The sequence below is a fragment of the Papio anubis genome, chromosome 7 (assembly GCF_008728515.1).
Source record: "Papio anubis isolate 15944 chromosome 7, Panubis1.0, whole genome shotgun sequence".
Lineage (NCBI taxonomy): Eukaryota > Metazoa > Chordata > Mammalia > Primates > Cercopithecidae > Papio > Papio anubis.
The window spans coordinates 106,383,361-106,408,135 of record NC_044982.1 but is presented as its reverse complement, the minus strand read 5'-3'; the positions used below and the strand labels follow the sequence as shown (position 1 = coordinate 106,408,135).

At 39.9% G+C, this 24,775-nt stretch overlaps 1 protein-coding gene across 1 annotated transcript in view; it reads right to left on the bottom strand.

Annotated features, from left to right (window-relative positions):
* The window catches only part of LOC101023747 (golgin subfamily A member 6C-like), a 34,019-nt gene extending 9,431 nt beyond the window's left edge, over positions 1-24,588 (bottom strand). The window contains 9 exon segments of the mRNA XM_031668429.1: positions 42-123; positions 224-274; positions 541-579; positions 1,433-1,549; positions 3,341-3,460; positions 18,405-18,453; positions 19,560-19,650; positions 22,363-22,520; positions 23,782-24,588. Coding sequence (XP_031524289.1) covers positions 42-123; positions 224-274; positions 541-579; positions 1,433-1,549; positions 3,341-3,460; positions 18,405-18,453; positions 19,560-19,650; positions 22,363-22,468 — 655 coding nt within the window. The 5' untranslated portion in view covers positions 22,469-22,520; positions 23,782-24,588.
* Positions 24,589-24,775: the final 187 nt, after the last annotated feature.

Sequence of the window (24,775 nt, the reverse complement as noted above, 5' to 3'; positions counted from 1 at the left end):
AAGTGCCAGGTTGAAGGATGACCAGGTGCCCAGATTCCTACCTTCAAAGTGTCTGGTGGCACGTTTAGTATGGTAAAGGGTGGTCTTCAAGTCTGCCTTTTCCAACATGAGGATGTTGATTGTCTGGAATTGAACATTTGGGAGAAAACTCAAGAAAGTGCTGAAAGAGAAGGAAAGAAACATTCTCCGAAGGACAGGAGAAAACTCCCCATCCTCCACTCACCTCTAACTGCTCCATTTGCGCTTTGTGTATTTCATTGTTTGCTTTCTTCTCCTATAGGAAGAGGAAGACAGAGCTCTTACCATGGGAAGCAGAGATGGCACAGCAAGAGACATGCCCCCAGAATGCCACCAATGCCCCAGGACAGGTCCACTCATGGGACTAAGTTATCAGGGACCCTATGGGGATGGGATGGAATCTGAGGGGTGAGCCTTCTTCCCCAGGCTGCGAGTGGGTGAGAGATGAGACTGGAGCCTCTACATCTGAGTGCCCCTCAAACCCAGCAGCCATGTTGTGAGCAAACAAAGAAATCATGTTACTTCTTCCAGCTGATGTTCCACTTGTTTCTTCTGTTGTTTCTGTGGGGAGAGTCAAATTCAGGTGACTGAGGGTGGCCCCCTCAACTCTATTCCCCAGACCAGGAAGCGATAGGCAGGGGCCAGGAATGGATTTTAAAGGCAATGTTCTCAGACCCAATGGCAACAGGAACTGGTCAACTGTCCTCCAGCTCTCAAGGACAGATGATTTGGATCTCTGTTGGTTTTTGCCCACAGCTGCAGAACTCAAAGTCTGAATCTGGATTCTCTCGAAGGAACAGTAACATAAATCTCCAGAGACGGAGTCTGAGAAAAGCCCACCCTTCTGCCAGCTTGTTATTTAGAAAGGTGCGTTCATTCAACAAACACTTACTGAGCACATACGGGCCAGGTACGGTTCTCCATGGCAAATATAGGATGGAAAAGGACAGACAGGAGCCCTTGGCCATGAGGTTTCCATTCTAGGGGCCTTTAAATCTCAGACTCTCAGAGCTAACTCTTGATGCTCTACCTCCTCCAGAAACACGAGCCCAAGGAGGAGAGGTGACTTGTCCAGACTCAAAGAGCAAATTCAGGACTGAGTCAGGGCAGAAATACGGGGCCCCTGACAACCAGTCAGGCTAGTGCTTCCCTGAGAGGTGACAACCCTAGGGTGTGTGTGGCAAGGACTGGAGCAGAGGTGTCTGGAGAACAGAGAGTCGGCAAAGAGGGCAGCGACAGAAGAGCCATGCTACATGCTCCTTGCTCTGGAGTCCCTCCAGGTGAGGCCTGGGTGCTCCAGCTTCCCATTTGCCCTTGGTACCAGGGGCCCCCAACCCCTTTCTTCAGGGCCCCATGGGTAAACTAAAGACTAGGATTGGCAGCATGGAATCAGGGGACCCCACTGGACTCTTACCAATGATTCTATGTTTTCATTAAGGTGACTGATTGTCGTAGAGTTTGAGTCCAGGGCTACCGCTAGTTCTTGGTACCGGCTCTGAGGCGCATATAGAGAGGATGAGTTGGAGGAGGACTGCAGGGAGAGGTGGAGAGAACAATCATTAGGGCTGGGGTGTGTGGGGGTTGTCTCAGCTGGTAGAGGGGCACCCAGCCTCTGCTGTGAGAGGAGGTTGGAGGGCTGGCCTGCAGGGTCACCGCACCTTGGCCCAGGGCCTCTTACCTCCAGATCCTTCAGGGTAACAGATGATGCAGGAGTAATAATGACAAATTCAAAAGAAAAACAGAAACTGACATGGGAAACAGTTATGGATATCAAGAAAGTAAAAAACAGCAAGGGGCCGAGCACAGTGGCTCACACATTTAATTCCAGCACTTTGGGAAGCTGAGGCGGGTGGATCATTTGAGGTCAGGAGTTCAAGACCAGCCTGGCCAACATGGTGAAGCTCTGTCTCTATTAAAAATACAAAGATTAGCCAGGTGTGGTGGTAGTTGCCTGTAATCCCAGCTACTCAGAAGGCTAAGGCAAGAGAATCATTGAACCTAGGAGGCAGAGGTTGTAGTGAGCTGAGATCACACCACTGTACTCCAGTCTGGGTAACAGAGTGAGACTCTGTCTCAAAAAAAAAAAAAACAAAAAACAAAAAACAAAGAAAAACAGCCCCAAATCCCACATACCTGCTCTGTACGTTATTCCCATAAACAGGCTGAAGGTTAATGGCAGCAACATAAAATAAGCCAGAGGTAAAGTGTCCCCCCAAACCAGAGAAGCCTCAGGGGCATGCACAGCTGGAGACAGCAAGCCAGAGAGGGGTCCTGGCACTGCCTCATCTTCCACTTGTTCAATAGGGGAGCGCTACCCCCATTGGAATGGTTAAGGTTGGACACTAGCACATTCAGAATGTCCTGAATCTACAGGAGGTGACAAGGGAAAAACAAGGGCAAGTGGAGAAAGACAGAAGTGGCTTAGAGAGAAACAAGAAAGTCAGGGTAGGAGGAAGATGTGGGTTCCTCTGCTGAAGAGCAGAGGAGATTAAAACCATGGCCTGTGCCATTTCTCCAAATGGCCACCTGCTGCCTTGCAAGGGGCAGGAACAAATAGATGGAAAAGTCCCCTGAGCGATGCAGTCACAGAGTGGAGTCACCTGATCAATGCAGCTCTTAATACGTTCACTGGACCCCCTCCCTCAGGCCCAGGACATGGGCGATGAATCTGGTAGAGCTCCAGACCTCCACATCCATTAAAAAAAAACAGACTTCTGAGTAAGGGTTCACTTGAACTAAGGGGGCTGTAGCTAAAAAACAAGTTTGAAAGACACTGATCTCCAATATCATCTTACAGAGGAGGAAACTGAGGCCCACAGGAAGAAGTGATTTTTCTGTCATCACCAAGCAAGTTGGTGGCAAGTTAGATCTTCTATTATTTCTAGTGCCTGGGGCTGTCCTCACCACACACTGGGCCCCCTTCTGTGACCCTAAAGGGACAGCCTGATGGCAAGTGGCTGTACTCATTGGCCCAACTTCCCCTTGAGACTGGGGATGAGGAAAATCAAACAGCAATGACCATTTCCTGAGTATACTGGCTGTTTACAGCAGGCCATGTACTAAGGATTAACATAAAAACAACAATAATAAGGAATCTCATTTAAACTTCACAAATGGAAGTCAAACACTACTACCCCTATTTTACAGATGTGAAAAGACAGGCTCAAAGAGCTCAAGCAATTTGCCATAAATCAGATGCCTAGCAGACGGAGAGGCAGGATTCAAACCCAGAATTCTCTACCAGTACCCAGCAATCTCAACAATTATCCTTTACTGCCCCTTGGGACTCCTGTCCCCAGGAGCCTGGTCAGCCAAGACTCACATCCTCAGGTGAGTGGCAACCACCAGAAGTGGCTGTCTCAGGGCTACTTCCAGTTTTTTTCTTCTTTGTCTTCGCTCCTGCCGGAACACCAGGGCTGTTCCTCTGCTGATACTCTTTCAGCTGTGGGAAAGAAGAGCAGTAATACTCATGAGAACCACCAGCCCCTACAGGCACATCCTCCTTTACAGTTTTTGCAAAATACTCTTATACACCATCTGATTTAATGCCACCTACAACTGTACAAGGTGTTGTCACAATCACTTAGTGACTGAGAGGAATGGATATTATGGCTTCAAAAAAGGGGAGGGGAGAATAATGGAACTTAAACTTATTTGTCTTCTGACTCCAAGTTCTGGGGTTTTGCCATGAATCAGCATCTGCCAGGGACCAAAACCAGAGGCAGAGGTAGAAAAGTAAACATTAAGTAGGCAGGAACTGCACTCTGTGTGGTTTAGAGTCATACATCCTCACATGTCTGGTAGTTGAAGAAGTGCACCAGTACCTCTCAAACTTTTATATCAATGTGTCCTCATGGCAGAAGGCAGCTTCTCTGTTAAATCCAGGAATTTATCAGAAAGAGGATAATCCAAGTCTCATTTCAGAGAGAAGTCTGGTATACTCTCTTAGAAACCTATGTGACTGTCATCTCTAAGTACATTAATGATTTTTCTCTCTTAAGAGAATTGAGGGAAACAGATGCTTCAGAAAGATCTCCCACATTTATCCTGTGGCACTCAAAGTACCCCAAGTTGAGATGATATGAGGAAGATTCAAGCTGTCAAGTTCAGTTTCCCAAGATCTGTTCTACAGAAGATGAGCAAATCTCACTTCAGAGACCACTGACTGAAGGGCAGTTTGGTCCCAGAACTGTGGAGAACTCAGAAAAAAATGTTAAAGTCTCTCTGGAAAGTAGAAGCCTGGGAGAAAACCAAACCAAACCCGTTCTCCCATTGCCGCCCTGAGATACTGTCAACATTTTGAGTTCATGGGGGAAGTGTAGGCTTTTCCCACTGTCAATGTCTACGTTAAGGGAGTAAGGCAGCCTGAAACCTACTGCTCCTAGGTCCCATAATCCCCATTCTCCTTCCAGCTGGAAATCTGTGCTGCGACCAGAGGAACCAGAAATGGGGTGAGAACACTTAGGGACTGGGGCATAAGATCAAAGGCCAGTCTTGCAGCAGTAATGACAGTTCCTAGGGGGACTGTGACATCACTAGATTCCACTCCTCCCAGGGGAGGGGACCACATCAGTGCGATGCCCGAGTTGCTACTCCAGGATGGGGGAGGAAAACACAGGGTTGGGATCCAGGTCCTTGGAGACACCAGCCCAAGAAGCCCAGGGAGGTCAAGCTTGGGGCAGCAGGAGGGGAGGGCAGAGTCTGCAGTAGGGAGCCCCAGAAGTCACCAGCCCAAAGTCACCCAGGGACGACTGGTGAAGAGTGGGGCCTTGGGCTGGGGGACCTAGGTCTTGGGAGATACAAGCCCAAAGAGCCCAGGGAGGTCGGGCTTGGGGCGGCAGGAGGTTAGGGCTGAGTATGGAGCGGGAAGCCCCAGGAGTCACCCACCCAAAGTCATGCTGGGGTGATTGGCAAGGGCAGGGACTGGGCTGCTTGCTGAAGGTGTGGGGCTGACTGACAACACTTTGGTTGGGGGAGCCCAGAGGCGCAGGGGTTGGGGGGCACAGTCTGGTGTGCCTCAGGAGTGGTATGGACTCTGGCAACGGTCTTGTTGTCGGAGGGGATCTGTGGTTGGGTTGGGGGCCATGACCTGGTGCGCTTTACCTTTTTCTTGGCTGCAGCCAATTTGTCCTGTCGTGTTTTTTCTGACATCGCAGGGTGGGGAGGGAGGCGGGGTTGGGGCCACATCAGCAAAATCCCAGTGAGCACTGCTGAATGCCTCCAGTTACCTACCTGGCAGCTATGCGACTGAGCCAGAGAGGTGTAACCAGGGCCCCAGGAGAATGCAGAATAGGGGCGTGGCCTTAATGTTCCAAGCCCATTGGTCAGTGAGAAAGATGAGAGGGAAAGGAGGCATGGTCAAGCAGCAGTGTGCCCAGAGGGACCTGTGGCATCACAATGCTAAAGCTGCCCATGCAACCACTGTCCCCACCCACTCGGAGAGAGGGACAGGGCCACCCACTCTGGGAGAGGGGACGCGCTGGCTTTTGCTTTAAAAACTTTAAAACTGTAAAAAATAAACTTTAAAAAATATATGTGGGTACACTTTATACATGTGTGTCTGTGTGTGTGTATCTATGTGTTCTTCCAGAGCTGTCTTCATTATCCGGCTTCTATGCAAGGTCTATGATTTTGGCCTATATTTTTCATCTTCAAATGGAATACAACAATTACCAGTATTACCTTAACTGAGATACCGACCCTATAAAAATGGAAAATCCATAGCATGCTTGATGATTAATGAAGCAGACTATAATATCCAACATTCCAATAAGATAAAATAATCACAATGATTTCTCTTTTTTGGAAAAACGTTTCTCTTATTCTCCTACATTATTAAGATTTTTTAAAAAATAAGAAACATGTCTAATATCTTTAAAAACACAAAGCTTTTGGGCCCAGTGCAGTGGCTCACACCTGTAATCCCATCACTTTGGGAGGCCGAGGTGGGTGGATTGTCTCAGGTCAGGAGTTCAAGACCAGCCTAGCCAACATGAAGAAACCCCACTTCTACTAAAAATACAAAAATTAGCCAGGTGTGGTAGTGGGTGCCTGTAATTCCAGCTTTTTGGGAGGTTGAGGCAGGAGAATCACTTGAACCCAGAAGATGGAGTTTGCAGTGAGCCAAGCTCACGCCACTGCACTCCAGCCTGGGCGACAGAGCAAGACTCCATCTCAAAAGAAATAAAATAAAATACAAAATAAGTAAGAACAGAAAGCTTTCAACTTAATGAGCACTTAAAGCTCTTTACCAATTTAAAATGAACACAAGGCCCATTTTTCTAGACTCACCTGGCCTCTCTAAGCCTTGCAAATGAAACTGAATTTCTCACTTGATACTTGGCTGTGACTTGCAACCACGAAAACTAAGAACTGTGTTATGTCACTGTGTATTGCTTGTTACCTGAATTCCATAATAGGCTGGGATCAAGGGTTGAATCTTTCATGATTTTCTCCATAACCCGTGTGCTTCTCATCCCACACCAAACTAAGCTTTTTTCTAGAGTTCTATGATTTACAGTTAATAGACAAGAGTGGTTCTCAGTAATGTAGTCTCTGGACTAGCAGCACCAGTAGCACCTGAGACCTTAAAAGTACAAATTCTCAGGTCCCACCCTGGACCTGGTGAATCAGAAACTCTGGCGTAGGGCTCAGCAATCTGTCTGCAGTAATCCCTCCAGGTGTTCAAGAACCTCTGGCATACAGCAGGTAGAAAAATGTGTTTCCTTCTGTAGATCCAAAGCCAGGGATACCATATGTTCTGTCTTGATATGAAACAATGACATGCAATTAAAACCCATAAATCTCCTTCCTACTCCCACACTCCATCCAGTGTGTTTTATTTTTATGAGTTCAGTAAGAAAACAAGTGGCAAGCAGAGATTAAGTCTAAAATGTATATTTACAATTATCAGTTCTCATCCAACCTGATCTCATACAAAACCATTTACAGCCTCTTACATCTCAAGTTTTTAAAAAGTGTCTTCACAATGTAAGTCTCAGGCACACTAGCAGTTCTATAATAAAACACCAAGTAGATCAGAATGTCCAAACTTACTAGAGAAGAAAAGTGGAATCACTGGCAATATTTTCAAATTGCATTCAACAGGAAGTTTAAGTTTTGAAATTTTTTTCACCAAGTTCATAGAATTAAACCAGAATACACCATTCTTTCAAAGCCAGGCAAAGTTTTGGTGTATTATTTCTGTATTATTTATTTGGATATGAAGCAGATTCCCAGTAGGCACATTTTGTGTACCTGCGAAGATGCAGAACTAAACAGTTCCATCTGTTCAATTTTAAAACAAAAGTCCTGTAAACCTCAGATGGTGAGTGAAATACTTCAACACTAGCACCAAAGCCTCAGATATGAAAAGATACCAAGAACACCACTAGCAAACAAAACTAAACCCTCGGCCAGGAGCAGTAGTTCATAGCTGTAATCCCAGCACTTTGGCAAGCCAAGGTGGGAGAATTACTTGAAGTCAGGAGTTCAAGACTAGCCTGGGCAGTATAGCAAATTCACATCTCCACAAAAAATTTTAAAAATTAGCTGGGCGTGGTGGCACACACCTGTAGTCCTAGCTACTTGGCAGGCTGAGGTGGGAAAATTGCTTGAGCCCAGGAGTTCGAGGCTGCAGTAGCTATGATTATGGCACCGCACTCCAGCCTGAGTGGCAGAGCGAGACTTAAATACATTCTCTCCTGCTCCTGTTTACACTAAAATCACTAAGTTAAAATGTTTTCAAATTTGGCAGATAAAAATTAAGTGAAATGTGACTCTGGAGCTTGGCTAGTGAAAGGAAAGGAAAGGAAAAGAAAGGAAAGGAAGAAGGAAGGAAGGAAGGAAAGAAGGAAGGAAGGAAGGAAGGGAGGGAGGGAGGGAAGAAAAGAAGGAAAAGAAAGAAAAGAGAGAAAGAAAAGAAAAGAGAAACAAAATAAAGAATGAAAGAAAGAAAAAACGAAAGAACGAAAGAAAGAAAGAGAGAGAAAGAAAGATGGAAGGAAGGAAGGGAGGGAGGGAAAGGCAAGGCAAGGCAAGGAGGAAGAAAAAAGTGAAATGACAAACTACTTACTGGGAGAAAGTTTTTGTAACCTCAATGACAGATAAAAGGTTTGTATCCTCAGTCTGTAAAGAAATTTTTAAAATTACTCAGAAAAAAAAAAAACCAAGTGATTTTCAACAGACAATTGGCAAGGGAGAAACAGGCACTTCTCTCAAGAATAAAAATGGCCAATAGGCATATAGAAAAGATTCAAAAGCACTAGAAATCAAAGAAATGTGATGAAAACAATGAGATTTTCTGTATAAAGGCAACAAAGATGACAAATGGAAAGGGGAACCTGGAGCTCTATCCTTGTTGGTGGGAGTATAACCTGAGTCACTTAGAAGAAAATTCACCTCTGGAGTCGCAATGATTAACAATATACATCCAGCTATTAAAAATGATGATGCCAGGATATATTTACTGCCACAGAAATATGCCCAAAATGTAGTAAGTGACAAAAGACTATATATTATGATTCTGCTTTTTAAAAGGTTTATATGCATAAAAAAGTATGTAAAGCAACAAACCAGAATGCTTTGAGTGGCAAATTAAAGATTTTTCTTAATATTTGTCATCCAAATTATCATGAAAAGAATATGATTTCCTTTATAATCAGGCAGAAGTGTTATTTTCATTTATTTATATTTAAATCTCTTTTCTTTTTCTTATTTTTTTTCCTGTTTGTATCCCATGTAGGCTGGAATCCCTGCCTCTTGAGGTAAATCAGCCCGTTGTTGGGAAGTGCACTACATAAAGCTGCCCTATCCTCCTTTACTTTAAGAGATCTGGAGACATTTTTGTTTCAAATTGTTTTATTGTTCTCAGAGTACTTTTTTAAATATATGAAATTGAGGAAAAGACAAAGGAAAGGCTGACTCCCTACCCTCCTGGGGCTACTCTTCAAATTTTTGCTGCTATTGTTATGTATTAATATTTACTGGGTACTAAAAACATGGGCAGCCCCTTAGATCCTTTTTTCTTATCTCTTTCTCATAATCCTACTTCATTCCTTCATTCGTTTATTTTTAAAAAGGTCATATGTACAAATACATAGTTCAGAAAATTTTTACATGCAGCTATTTATAAAAGTATGTGGCAAAATCCCATTCACAGTCTTACTCTCCTTCCATAGCCAAAAACTTTTCATTGGTTTCTTATATATCATTTCAGAATTTATCCTTGCAAATACATACATGTCTTTATTCTACTCTTCTCCCTCAACATAAAAAGTGGCATACAATACATACTATACCATTCCTTGTTCCTTTAAAAAAACACACACACACAATATATCCGAGTTCTTCCACATGAGTACATAGGTCTTTCTCATTCTTCTTTACAACTGCACAGTATTCATCGTTTGGATATACCACAGTTTACTTAACCAGTTCTCTGTTGGTGGACACTGAAGTCATCCCTATCATACTATTACAAACAACAATGCCAAGCATAACCACCCACACACACCAAGTTCATTTCTGAATCTGCCTTTGATGAAGCCTCTGTTTGAATCACTGTAAGGTCACAAGGCTGAAAAGTTAGCCCCTTTTTTAGTTTTCACTATATACAGCAGTATGTAGCAAAAGACTCCCTTGGGCAAAGCAAATGTACTCTTTGGGGATTTACTTCATAACAATAAATGGATAAACAGAACACCAAGGAGAAACATTTCTATTTAACTATGTACATGTATGTATATAATACATGCATATGCATAGAAAGTATATAATAGATCCATCAAAGCATTAAGCATTGTCTCAGTATGGTGGATCTATGGAGTATTTTGTAGACCGCCCTCCTTGTGTATCAATTCTTTCTAATTTCACAACAGTGAATATGTACTATTTTTGAAGTATAAAATTTCAAAAAATGTTAATTCAAATCGAGCAGGATACGTTCTTTTGGTCTGTCCTATATTTATATGGTGCTCTAGAGTGCTCAAATATCACTTCATTTAAGCATTTTATTTATTGATTTTTTTCAAATATAGAGACAGGCAGGTCGACAGATTCTAGATCCTCCTGGGTCCTCCCACTTCCACCTCCCAAAGTGCCAGTATTACAAGAGTGAGCCATCAGGCCCGGCCAGCTTCATTTGAGAAATCTTTCCCTAGCACTCCCTCCACATATTACGAATAATTCCTTTCTTCTTGTTTAGATAGCATCTTAGTCATATCTCTATTACCTCACTTGTCACCTGTCACATTGCTCACCCATCCATCTCCCTTGACTGCTCATGAGCTTCTTGAGAAGAGTCTGATTTCAGCACCTTGAACTGTTGTAACTCTGTCATAAACCCTTTTCAATGTTTTAGATACCCAGACATTCTAACAAATGTCTGGGAAAGACATTCTAACAAATGTCTGGGAAAGACATTCTAAAAGAGCAAGAAACATCTTGATCTTTTTAGTGTAAATGATTGGTTGATTGACTGAGATGGGGTCTCATTACACAGCTCAGGCTGGTCTGAAACTCCTAGGTTCATGAAATCCTCCGGCCTCAGCCTTCTAAGTGACTGGAATTACAGGCACATGCCACCATGCTGGGCTCTAGTGTGATGTATTAACAAGGCTTAAACATACAGTCCATTAGAAAAGGCTGCCACCTCAGAGTAAAGATTTCTTTAAATTCACTCTAAAAGTCTTATTTCTGTATATGTAAGATGCAATTTTACCATAGTAAAACACAAGGAAGCATATTGATATACATATATGTTACAAACAGGATAAGGAAAGCAATATAATTTTCTCCACAAAATCTTGCAAAACCCTGGCCAAAACACAGTAAACAGGATGCTAAACTCAAAGCTTACATTTCTCCACTGAGACCTAGGAAAAACAATTCCAGTTATTGTACAGTCACAAAACTAAACTCTGTGAAAATTTACAAGATTTGGTAAACTTGCATATTCTCCCCACCCCCATGCACAAGTAGCCAAAGGAGCCTATCAGTCTTACCCCAACACTTCAATCTCCTCCAGCCTCCAAAATAAAACCCTTCACTGTCTAATATCTGAGTTTATATTTTCAAACATCTAAAATCTTAATCAAAACTAAGAACAGTGCATTAGCTTTTCCTCTATAAAATTCTTGGTATAATTTTACTTAGGCACAACACAGTTTGTACTATTATCTAAAAACATATGGATAGAACCAACATTACTAGAAACCAAACAAATATACTATGAACGTGAAAAGGGAATAGGGAGTGTTGTTTTTAAACAGATTCAGTGCTGTTATTCTCCACTCATAGGTTGGGTGTGATAAAATCACATCGTCCTGTACAGCTAAGTATGTCCTATAGTTTATGATGAAGTAGGGTAACAAATTATTTATTGAGGACCTGTTGGGTACATAGAGGCATGCTAGAAGCTGTAAAATCAAGCTGTAGACTTGATTCTCGTCCTCAAGAAACTTTCAAGGTTGTAGACAGCCTGACAGAAGGTAGTCAAAAGCAAATATTTCAAGCACTATCCATCACAACTACCTTAAGTATTTATTTTACTCTTCTACAAGTCTCTGAACATTTCCAGATCCCCTTTACTATCTCTGATGGACTCTATGGCTCAACATTCTTTATGGCCACAGGATTTCATGGACTTCATGTTATTATTGAACCAATATCTTCTATCTGCCTCCTTCGCCAATTAAAATTCCACTTTACATCCAACCACCACTTTGGCTTTAAAGCCGCTGCCTGATATTGACACTTCATAGATGTAGTATGGACTATACTTATATGCCTCTATCTACTGATGAGGATCCTACTCTTTTAGTATAAACAGTACCATTGACTTCTAATCAATTACTTTCAATAATATCCAAAATATCAGATATCCAGTAATACTCCTAAAACAAATAATGAGTGACGTTCTCTCAAATATATGTATAATCAAATGTGAAATGGAGGAGAAAGCGGGGAGGACCTCAGACTCAGAGATTGTATTCAGGCCTTTGTAATGGCATTTATTTGACATAATTATGCATTTAAAAAATAAGTTAAATTGTCATCAGATCAGTCTGAAATTTATAGAGGCTTTTGTTGGTGAGAAACATATTTTATATATAATCATGTACCCATGAGAATGTTTTTGATTAATGTTATCTGTTAAAGACTTCAGTTCGCAATATTTCCCCTGTTAATAGTAGATATCTTTTAGGAGCTGATCTGGAGAAGTTGAGGACCACGTGCTAATTGCTATTTGATGTTATTCTGGTAGGACAATTGATTGGCTTTGGGTTGTGGGGAGTTGGAATTTGAAGGCGGGTCTGAGTCTAGAGATCCTGCCACTGACCTTTGGCAAATCTGTTGATTGTGCCTTTGGAAGTGCCTTTAAGTGCCTTATGGAAGGCCGGGCATGATGGCTCATGCCTGTAATCCCAGCACTTTGGGGGGGCCGAGGTGGCTGGATCATTTGAGGTCAAGAGTTTGAGACCAGCCTGGCCAACATGGTAAAACTTTGTTTCCAGTAAAAACACAAAAAATGAGCCGGGCGTGGTGGCATATACCTGTAGTCCCAGCTACTCAGGAGGCTGAGACAGGAGAATTGCCTGAACCTGGAAGTTGGAGGCTGCAGTGAGCTGAGATTGTGCCACCGCACTCCAGCCTGGGTGGTAGAACAAGACTCTGTCTCAAATAAATAAATAAATAAATAAATGGAGTACATGTTATGACTGTTCTGTACATTTCCACTAGAATAATAGCAACATCACAAACATCCTTGGGGCATTGTTTCTATAAGTTTGGGGTTGTTAATAGTTACTAGGTTAAAAATGTCATAAATACACGTAATAGAGGTAACAAATTAATACATTTGGGAAATGTTTGGTAAATTCAATAAGACTTCTCAGAACAATGAATTTATATGGCCATGATTTTATTATTTTTTTAAAGAGCACTCACAAGACTTTGTAGTACACCAGTCTGGGAATTGTTGTTGTAGGAATCAGGGTTATTAGGATTTGGACTATTCCAGGTAGAGGTTGTCACCATGTTCAAGGAATTGTTCTTAGTATTTAGTCTTTGCATATGTCAGAATTACCTATAGCAAATTAACAAGTAGAAATATAAGAATTGGGCCTTGGATCAGGCCTAACAAATCAGAATACCTGAAAAGTATGGGTGTGGAAAAGCTTCTAGGTGATTCCATGTACTCCAGTGACTGAAAACCACTTGATTACAATAGGCCTTCCACCCCTTGCTAAATGAATTGTTAATCCTAGTTGAGTATGCTTCTGTTTTGTTTCCTTGGGCCTGGTCCAGGGACTACACTGTTACTATAATTAAGTTCAATTTTATCTTTCTTCCCACAGTATCTGTATCCTGACTTTCAGATTCCATTTCATCAGTGGGGCAAATTTATAGGTCAATAGAGGACAAGTTTTAAACATTAATGGAAAAGAGGTTGTATTATATTGATATTGTCCTTCTAATCTGGCAGCCTTGAATTTAATTTAGAAAATGCCTCTATTTCTAATTTTACCTTGGTTTTGATATATTTTACTATTACGGATCACGTGCATGATTTTCCCTTTTTCTTGACTTTGTTGTCAACTAATAAGTTTTTGAAAGCTCCTGGTTAACTTCTAATTACAAGTAAGTTTCATTTTCCGTTTGTTTATCAAGCTTATTGAGGGTTTTGTTTGTTTGTTTGTTTGTTTATTTATTTATTTATTTATTTATTTATTTATTTTGAGACAGAGCCTCACTCTGTCGCCCAGGCTGGAGTGGGATGGCATGATCTTGGCTCACTGCGACCTCTGCCTCCCAGGTTCAAGCAATTCTCATGCCTCAGTTTCCCCAGCAGCTGGGATTACAGGCGTCTGCCACCACACCCAGCTAATTTTTTATATTTTTAGTAGAGATGGAGTTTCACCATGTTGCCTAGGCTGATCTCAAACTCCTGACCTCAGGTGATCCACCCAACTCGGCCTCCCAAAGTGCTGGGATTATAGGCGTGAGCCACCATGCCTAGCCACTTCTGCCATTTTTTACAGGGTAGTCTTTTTCAACTTCTAAGAGCTCTTTAAAATAGTAAAGCCCTGCCATAATGTTGTTAAAAACCTAAGATATAAAACGTGTAGTAACATGCTTTTCTTAACATTAATGAAAAAGTGTTCTTTAATCAGTCCATATTTTCACAAAAAGGACAAAAATAAAAGATTCAGAAACAAACTGTATATGGAAAGTACATATACCCTGAAGCTCCCAAATGATTGTAAAGCAGTCACTTCCAAACCATACTGCTCACCACCCAAAACACGAGGAGAAAATAAGAATGTTGGCCTTTCCCCTTCTCAATTATCAGTAGCAAGGTACTCAAAGCCCAGTTTAAAGAAATGTTTCTGCAGAGGATTTACTGTACTGGGGATTTAGCCCTTTCTATTCTTTGAACTCACTGCTTTCTACTTGTATATCTTTAATAATTTCCCCATTCTGCTTTCCTTCAGGTTGACTGTCCTTTCTAAGAATGAGTTAGAGGCTTAATTCATTTTCATTCTTTTCTTCATGACATAAGGATTTTAAGGCAATGAACATTCTTCTGAGTTCTCCTCCAGTCTCTAATCAGTAATGATTGCATTATTGCTATTCCCTAGATATTCTGCAGTTTTAATTTCATATCCCTGTTTGACCTAAGGGCTGTTTGCATAAATTTTAAAATTCCACAAGTCAACATGTGTTTTCTGGTTTTGTTACTAACTTATAGATTTAACTAAGATCAGAGAATGACATCTGTTCTTTTTCTATTTTTCAGTATTTGGGGTGTCCTTCACTGAAAAAGATTAGCTTCTTGAATGCTCCAGATAGGAAGAGGGAGGGAGAGGGCGAGAGACAGGAATAGACAGAAGTTTTGTATTTTAACTATGGTTCAATTCTAAGCATTCTAAAATTTCATTGGATTTTTTAAAACCATGCATTACGAGGGTGGTTACTTTCCAAATTAATGGAGCTTGTTGTTAATCTCTTCATTATTGCCTTCTAATCTTAATTGCTTTATATTTAAATTATAAATTACATGGCGTGAATCGTACCAATTGTTTTTAAATCTTCTGACTTGCTTTATGGATTAATATATAATTAATCTTTCTCCCATAGTCCACATGTGCTTGAGAAGAATATAGAAAAATCTAATTATTGTGTACAAAGGTCAGTATTTGTCCATTATACCACATCCGTTCACTGGTTATTCAAATATACATATAGGCATTCTGTGTAACTTACTTATGGTAAGCAGGGTATGCTGAAATCTCCAAATACGATGGCAGACTTGTCAATTTCTCCCTCTGGTTTTATCAGTTTTTCCTCTGTATTTTGAGGCTACTTTGACAGGTACATAAAATATGAAACTTGCCACGTCCTCCTAATTAACAGTCATTTAGCATCAAGTTCTTACTAATGCTTTCTGTTCCAAAATCCTATTTTGTTTGATACCAAAGCTCCATCACTTGTTTTTGGTTAATGTATACTGGCATATCTTTATCACTCTCTCTCCTTTATAAAAACTTTCAATCTTCTCATATCCTCATATTTTAAATATGACCGATTAAAACAGTTGGATATTGTTTTATTAGTTCCATCTGTCTAACTGGTAACTTTAGTCCATTTACATTTGTTGTGACTGATTGATGTGGACTTCCTTCTATCACCTTTAGAACTTCTATTTCTCTCACTTTCCAATATAATTTTAGTATCTCCTCCTGGGATTCCACTAAGACATATTCTAGACCTCATTCTGATTTCCCTCCCCTCTCAACCCACCAACTTCTGCCCTATCATCTATCCTCATGCCTCTCTGTGTAACATACTGACTTACTTTTGGGAGATAATTGTCTAACCAATTAATTCTTTCTTCTGATGTCTAATCCATCCACTGAGTGTCTTATTTCAACAATCACATTTTTTATTTCTTCATTTCATTGTATTCTGAAACAGAGTCTCACTCTGTCACCCAGGCTGGACTGCAGTGGCACAAACTTGCAGCCTTGGCTTTCTGGGCTTGGTCTATCCTCCCACCTCAGCCTCCTGGCTAGCTGGGACTATAGGCATGTGCCCCATACCCAGCTATTTTTTTTTTTTTTTTTGGTGGTGGTGGGGTATTTTTTTGTAGAAATGGGTTCTCACCACGTTTCCCAGGCTCATCTCCAACTCCTGGGCTAATACCGTCCTCCCACCTCAGCCTCACAAAGAGTGCTGGGATTACAGGTATGAGTCACCATACCCAGCTATATATTTTATTTCTGTAAGTTCTATTTCATCCATTTCCTTTTCAGGTACCCCTCATCGTTTTTGGTGGTCTTACTGCTTGCTCAATTTTATGACTTCATCTTTTTTTTATATTAGATTTCACATGTAACTATTTTCTCACAATTCTAATATTTGAAGTCTGTGTTCTGTATCTGATAATTCCAAACCTACAGTCTTTGGGAAACATATTATTCATTGTTTCTGACAATTCTCAAATACATTGGGTTGACTACTTCAATGCTATGATTTGACTGAATTCATAATTGCCTGCTTTTAATCTTTGGGAATCCTACAGGCTTAAGTTAGAGATGCCTTCCTGCAAAAAGTATCTGTGTCTGCTTCTGACGAGAGCTGTGGATACAACTAACATGAGACCACTTTACCACCATGCATAATCCTGACATGCTCTTGGATTCTCCTGGAGAATCTCAGGATTACACAAGGTTCTCAAATTTGGCTCCCCAACCTTACTCATTTATACACAGAAGACTAGACTGTTTTAGTACAGGTGGTGACTCACTTCCTGCTACCCTGGAAAAAACAAAGCAGATCTCTCATTGGAATGTGATCACAGACTAGGAAATTCTGAAGGTGAATAGCTGGAGGCTGTGGGCAGCAGGGAAAGATAGGTGTCTTTCCTGACCATAGAAATAGGTCAGAAGCTGCCCTAAAGGCTGTGTGCTACAGCATTTCACTATTTAGCTCAACTACCATTCCCTCCATAAGAGTGTGAATGGAAGCTTCTTAGAGCACCATGTTGCCTTTAAACAAAATCAAACTTTTGCTAAAAAGTCTTGGTCATGGTAAAAAAAAACAAAAAAAAAAAAACACCTCTGGCTTTGGAAAGCTTTCTCAGTAATGTCCTAGAATTAATGTTACAGCCTGCGTTTCATGTTAACTGAACAGAAAACCAGCCTGACCAACATCCTTCTGCCCCATGGCTTGCTCTCAGCTCCTCTTGGTTGGGCCTAGGGCAGCCAGGCTGTCTGGTTCCAATCCTTGATCTGCCACCTGTGACCTTGGACAAGTTACCTACCTTCAGTTGCCTCATCCATAAAATGCTGATACTAATAATACCCTATTTTTAAGTTATTAAGAGGATTGAAATAGTTAATAAAAAGTAAAAAATAAAAAGACTTGGTAAGCATAGGCACAGAGGGGGAAAAAAAGTAAAAATAAGTAAATGAAAAGGCTAGTGCCTAGCACATAAAAGTTCATCATGAATTAATTCTATAACATGAACTCAATTTTGTAAAACTTCAAAGTACATATAACTTTTACTAGAATATACATACCAATAATAAATTAACTACTGTAGACATGTTTGTCTACAGTAAATATAATAAAGACGAAACAATCAGATACTATATCATTAAGCGATTATCAGTTAGTATCTTTAATTTTCTTATACTTCTATATTTTCTATAGATCATCTTTGTAACAAAAAGAAAACAAGCCAAATGAAAATGAAATGAATAAAAAGAATTAAGGCAGGAAGAAGGTTCACAAAGTAATATAAAATATATCTTATAATTTATATAAAATTCTTAATAAAAGTAACTTCTTTGCTCCAAGCTGCACACTGGCTTTGCCTTTAACTCAGGTGGCATTTATTTGCATGATGACTGATTCTATGGAGTAGGCACTGCTTCAGCCCTACAGGAAGAACAAAACATCTCTAGAACACAGCAGCATTCCTGATTCCCACTTGAGAAGCCCTAATAAAATGGCATATAACTTAACAGCAGCAGATCAGTGTTAAAAAGTCTGGAGTCAAGGAGAAAAAGTAAAATTGGAACATTTCCAGAATCTCACAAAAAACAATAAACCAATGTTCTAAGTGCTCAACATGAACAAATTAGAACCTTAAATAAAGGTCACTCTTAATGCCTATCCAAGCATAGATTCAGCACCAAGTACGATGTCATTTTACTGGTTTACCTTTTTCATTCTTGAAAGTAGGAGCTACAAAACAAACAAACAAACAAACAAAAACACTAAAATGTCTTTAAGAGAACCTTCTACTTATGATCTAACTTACATAATCAAAACACTCTATTGAGGGTGAAAATTGAGTATTATAAGAAAATAATCACCTGTTTTGTGAGAAGTTCCATACATAATGCTCCTCCACCCAATACATACCTTAAAAAGAAAAAAGGAAACATACAAAATTATCTTGAGAATTATTCCTGCTTAAACAATTTCTACTGCCATTACTAAGAAAGTATGCACACAGTAAAGATGAGAAGAGAACATGCAAGCATGAACATACTTGTTAGGGATATAGGACTATGGGTAATTTAAAAATTCTAATGTTATCACTCTCATGTAATTGCTCTGAAATTCTAGTCAATTGTTTGAAATGGCTCTTAGAACAGAATACTTTGAAATTTTGATGATGTCAAAAACGAAGAACTTGGCCCTAAATATTCCAAAGAATAGGGGCAGAAGAACCCGTTTCCTTAAATGGCATTTGAGTATTCTTTACAACGGAAACTTTCTCTCCCATCCTGTGATGGCCAAGAGTTTTTCCTCTGACAATGGCACTGACCTTACCCTATCCAAAATATGAACATCTGCATGGTTTCATGGTTCAAATTGTTTTTATGCATTCTGTTGTGAGAATCAAACGGTTCAGACCATGCAGTTCCTCTCTGGGACTTCTCAAGTCCTTTCTAGGTCTGAAGACTGTTCTCTGAACCAAAGACAACTTCTAGGGATGTACCAAATCTCCCATTAGAAAATTATTTAGATCAATATGTTTTAACCTTTTAACTCTTTCTCAAACAAAACAATTTCAATTCTCCTTTAATGTTATTTTAAATTTCAAAATACACAAATAGCATGCCTAAAATAAAATCAAGGGAATGATAGTTTTAGAACAAAAACTGTGGTAATTTTGAAAACACGAAAGCTAAGACCACTGATTAGGTCTATGTGGACACTAAGTCCACCACGAACTGTTCTATCCTCCAGGTCTCTGCCCACACCTTTCCCTTGCCTGAGATTCCTTCTGCTTCCTACCCTTCCAAATACTGTTATTTCCCCCCAGAAGACTTGCCAAGACCCTGTAGCCTGCACATCTTCCATTCCAGATAACCAAAGGCATCCTTGCACTGACTAACCCAAATTATTTTGCAGAAAAGGCATCTAAAAACTTCTACTGTAGACCATTCACCTTAATAATTGTTATCATGACATTATTCAATAACAAAATGAGGGAAAGAAGTCCTCTTTAACTCCATTACCCTGGAGAATCCAAGCAAGTGTCTTTCCCATTTGCTTTGCCCAAACCCTGGGAGCTTTCAAAGTGAAAGTTTAATGGACAGGAAAGAAAATCTGAAAGAAAAACACTCCAAAAAATTAAACTCGAGCAAAGAATCACGGGATTAAAAATGTTTATTCTTTGTATATTTGATTTCTGAAACATAGAAATCTATCTCTCACTCCTTAAATCTGCCACTGGGCTAAGAGAGTATTGTATATAATGTGCGCTCATTGATTTAACAGAATTGGAACATCCAGGCACTCACTGAGATTCTGGTTCCACAACTGCTCAAAGTCTAGTCATTAGTTAATGAGTTAATACCACACTTGATCTTCAAATTTTGGAAATGCTGATGGTAGACGGGAACTTGTTTTGAGAAAAGAAAGCATACGGTAGACATTGTTACCCATTATCCAACCATCACCACCTTTCCTTTAAAGAACCCCACTCTTCCTTTAAAGTTGCAGAGTCTCAGAAAGTGGGAAGAAAGGAAGTTTTTGCATTTTCAGGTCAAAAGAAAGTACATTTGTACAACCACATAATACCTATGCAAATGTTTGTTGAAATCTAAACACAAGACAGAAGTAGTTCTAGTACTTCCACAAAAACTAAGATAAGTAAACTTTTCCTTAATATACACTATCAGCAGCATCGACACCTAAAAGTGGTTGACTCTACTACTGTATTAAATTACGTTCATTTTGTCAATATGTGTTCCAAATTCTTACTGCTCTTTGTCTCCAAAGGGTTCCTGCTAAATATTGAGACAGTTCAAGAATACTAGGGAAAAAAATTTTAATAATCGAAGTAAGGGTCATCTAAGTATAATATGCCACATATACAGACACAGTAATATTTTCAAGTTTAAAAAAGCTCAGTTGTCAAAGTTGTACAGCAAACACTATGGTAAGCTTAGCCTCTTCAGGCATTTGATTTTTAATCACTGTAAAGAAAAGTCAGTCACAAAATGCCACATTTTGTATGATTCTATTTGTATGAAATGTCCAGGATAGGCAAATCTACAGAGATAGAAATTAGATCACAGGTTGCCAGGATCAATGGTGGGGGATATGGGTATAGGGAGTGACTGCTAATGGGTACAGGGTTTCTTTTTGGGGAGATGAAAAGTTTCTGAAATTAGGTAGTGCTAATGGCTGCATAACTCTGAATATACTAAAAACTACTGAACTGTACACTTTGAAGGGTGAGGCTTATCATATGAAAACTGTATCACAATAGAGCTGTTCATTTAGAAAATGTTTGGCTATGAAATAAAGAAATAGGATTAGGCCAGGCGCGGTGGCTCAAGCCTGTAACCCCAGCACTTTGGGAGGCCGAGACGGGCGGATCATGAGGTCAGGAGATCGAGACCATCCTGGCTAACACGGTGAAACCCTGTCTCTACTAAAAAATACAAAAAAAAAAACCTAGCCAGGCGAGGTGGCGGGCGCCTGTAGTCCCAGCAACTCGGGAGGCTGAGGCAGGAGGATGGTGTAAACCCGGGAGGTGAGCTTGCAGTGAGCTGAGATCTGGCCACTGCACTCCAGCCTGGGTGACAGAGCGAGACTCAATCTAAGAAAAAAAAAAAAAAAAAAAAAAAAGACATAGGATTATAGCTCAAAGATATGGGATATAAAATAAATGGAAGAAAACTGCTCAATAGTCTATCTAGAATCACACAACGCTTAAGTTTTACCCTGATTAAAATGGCAAGTTTTGTGTTTTATTGGCATTTCACATTATTTACTTCTTCCTAAGTCAGCCAATAATTCCTCCTCCTCACTTAATAGTTGACTATGAAGACCAAGCCATTTTGATTCTGCCTCCAATGAGCTTTCACATGTCATTCCTCCTTCCACTCCCAGGACTACCAAACCAATGTAGGTTCTCCTCACTTCACTCTAAGATGACGGCGTGGCCCTCAACTACTGTCACACTCTTCTAGGCTCTGTGAGCACAGTGTGTCTCATATTCTCTTCCGCTGTCACCAGATTTATTCTAAAACAGTTTCTTTACTGTTACTCCCCTGTTTCTCAACCACTTACATAGAAAGATGAATATCCGGGGTAATAGTTTACTTACTAGAAATAAAATCTGTCACCAATTCACAGAACTGTTTGAGTACAAGATTATTACATCAGCACTATTTCCTACAACTCTTCTACATGAATCCTACCCCCCTTGTGTTATAGCTCAAACTGGTCTCGTATACTCTGAATCTCTCATTCTCTTTCCTAGATACCTGATTGTGTTTCCTGTTCACCTACGTAAATAATTTTCCTTCAACCTCCACCAGCTGACCAAACTCCACTCACATTTCACTGCCCACCTGAGATCCCACCTACTTCATGAAGAGCAACCTTTGCAGCTTTAAACCTCAGAGAAATTAAGTCCATACTTAGCTTTTCTTTTTCTTTCTTTCTTTCTTTTTTTTTTAGATGGAGTTTATCTTTGTCACCCAGGCTGGAGCACAGTGGCGTGATCTCGGCTCACTGCAACCTCTGCCTCCTGAGTTCAAGAGATTCTCCTGCCTCAGCCTCCCGAGAAGCTGGGATTACTGGTACATGCCACTACATCTGCCTAAGTTTTTGTATTTTGGTAGAGATGGGGTTTTGCCATCTTGGCCAGGCTGATCTCAAATTCCTGACCTCAAGTGATCTGCCCGCCTCGGCCTCCCGAAGTGTTAGGATTACAGGTGTGAGCCACAACACCCAGCCAAAGTTTCTATTTCTTAAGTTGGGTATATGGACATATAATTTAACGATTAAGAAAAAAAAAGATACCTTCCTGTTTGTTTCGTGTTTTGTTTTTTGTTGTAGGCCTGTGTGCTTCATTCGTTCCCCCATATGAATCCGTAAAGAAGTAGCCATTAACAACTTCAATCAACATATACCGGATTCATACTTTAGGAAGACAATCCAGTTGACAACCACAACAGTTTCTATGATAACAAAAGTGAAAGAAAATACTACATTAGGGTCATTTCAAGAAAGTTCAATCATAAGATATATCCCCAAGCAAAAATACACACACAAAAAAGCTAAGTAAGAAGCTTTTAGAAAACTACTATCATCCTTGGAGTAAGTACAACAAAGTATTCTTTTATGTCTTTGTTTTTTTCATGAAAATGCTTCCTATAGCCATAGATTTTAAACCATTATATCTTATCTAGATTTCATATTAGATCATTAACATTTTTTCTAGATTCCATTGTTATTCTTTGGTAACCTTTATTTTTAGTATCTTAAAAATACTTTATTAAATATAACACATACATTCAGAAAAGTACATAAAATATACCTTAAGGTATAGCTTAAGTTATTGTAAATTATTTGCCCAAATACCCACCAACCTGGTCCCGAAATATATTACAGCCGGTATCCAAGAAGCCCACAGTTGTACCTTTCAGTTCACACCTCCCTACCTCCCACCTCGATGGCTCTGTGAGCACAGTGTGTCTCATATTCTCTTCTGCTGTCACCAGATTTATTCTAAAACAGTTTCTTTACTTACCCTGTGTGTAACCACCTCTTTGTTCTTGATAGTTTTACTGCCCAAGTATGAATCCATAAGAGTGTTTCTCAGTTTTCTTTTCATTTTTGTCCCCCTAAGAAGCCTTTTTAGAAGTTTTCTTCCTAATTCTACCCCCATGCCCCATGGAATTTTAACACCACAGATATATTGTATATCTATTTATGTTTACGTCCCTTTGGAGGGCAGCAGACCATTATAATAGGTAAGATTTTCTTTCACTCTAAGGACCAGTTTTCACTCCACTGCAGGCAATATTTCCTCTACTAAGAATGTATGCCCTAACCAACATTTTGCCTATTTTTGAACTCTATATAGAGGAAATTGTACAAATTAGGTTTTGGGGGTCTGGTCTCTTTTGTTTAACGTAGTGTTCAAGATTCGCCCATCTTATCCCACATAGCTGTAAGCCATTCTATGAATACCATAATTCTCCATTTTATTGGAATGAACATTTGGGTTATTTTCTGTTTGGGGCTATTATAAATGATACTGTCTGAAGATTCCTGTGTCTCCTAATGCTTACGTACTCATTTCTTGTGGAGTATATATCCACGAGATTCCTGAACCATAGGGTATGAGTATCTTCCCTTTACCAAGTTGTTTTCCAAACACTTGTACAAATATACACCTCCATTAGGAGGATATAGAGTCCCATAACAATTTCTTACCTTAAAAGATAAGTTGAGCAAAATGTCTCCTATCCCTTCTTTTTCTTTTACAATCTGAAGATCACTGTGCAAAGCACTGTCAGGGTCAACCCTAAGAATTACAAAACAAAAATATAATTCAAATACAAAGAGATTTTTTATTTTTACTAACTCAAAAATGAACCAATCTGAAAGTTAAAATAGAGCACCTAGGGTAAGTTCCAGAAAGAGAAGATCTTAAGCTGCTGTATATCCCCAGGAAAAATAGAGGCCATTATAGCTTCGAGCTCCTTTAGAATAAATGTCCCAAAGAGATCATAATAGCCTAAATCTAATCTAATAAGGGGGTTCAGAGTTTGCAGTCATTCTAAAGGAAAATAGTCACATGTATATAATGTTCTCAAGAATTCAAAAAAAGTTTACTATGCTTTCCTAAACTTGTATTATAAGGCAAGATGTTCAAGGAGAAAAATTTGCCATGGACGGAACTATCAAAAGCTAAATCACTAAAAAATTCATATTTTTCTACAACTGTCCTATATATACATGTCCAATATGAATCCTACCCCAAATACCCCCCTTTTTTTTTTAAGAGACAGGCTGTCTCACTTTGTCACCCAGGCTGGAATATAATGGTGCAATAATCACAGCTCTTTGCAGCCTTGACTTCTCCAAGCTCAAAAGATCTTCCTGCCTCAGCCTCCCACCACCCCTGGTAGCTGGGACTACAGGTGTACTCCACCTATATATTTTTAAAGTAATAACATAACTACCTCCACAATAAGAGTTGATTATGTTGCTTTCAAAACTGGGGGGAAAAATCACAAAAATCAATCCTGGCAAACGGCCCTCTGTATAAACAAAATGTATTACTCCATTTACTACCAGCATCCAAAGCTTTAAATATGCACCATGCAAATGTTCACTTATCATGGCACAAAAAAAATCATGGACCTACAAAACAATTTATTCAAATCCAAAATGCTGCAAACTCATCCTGATCTTGCGTCCTACA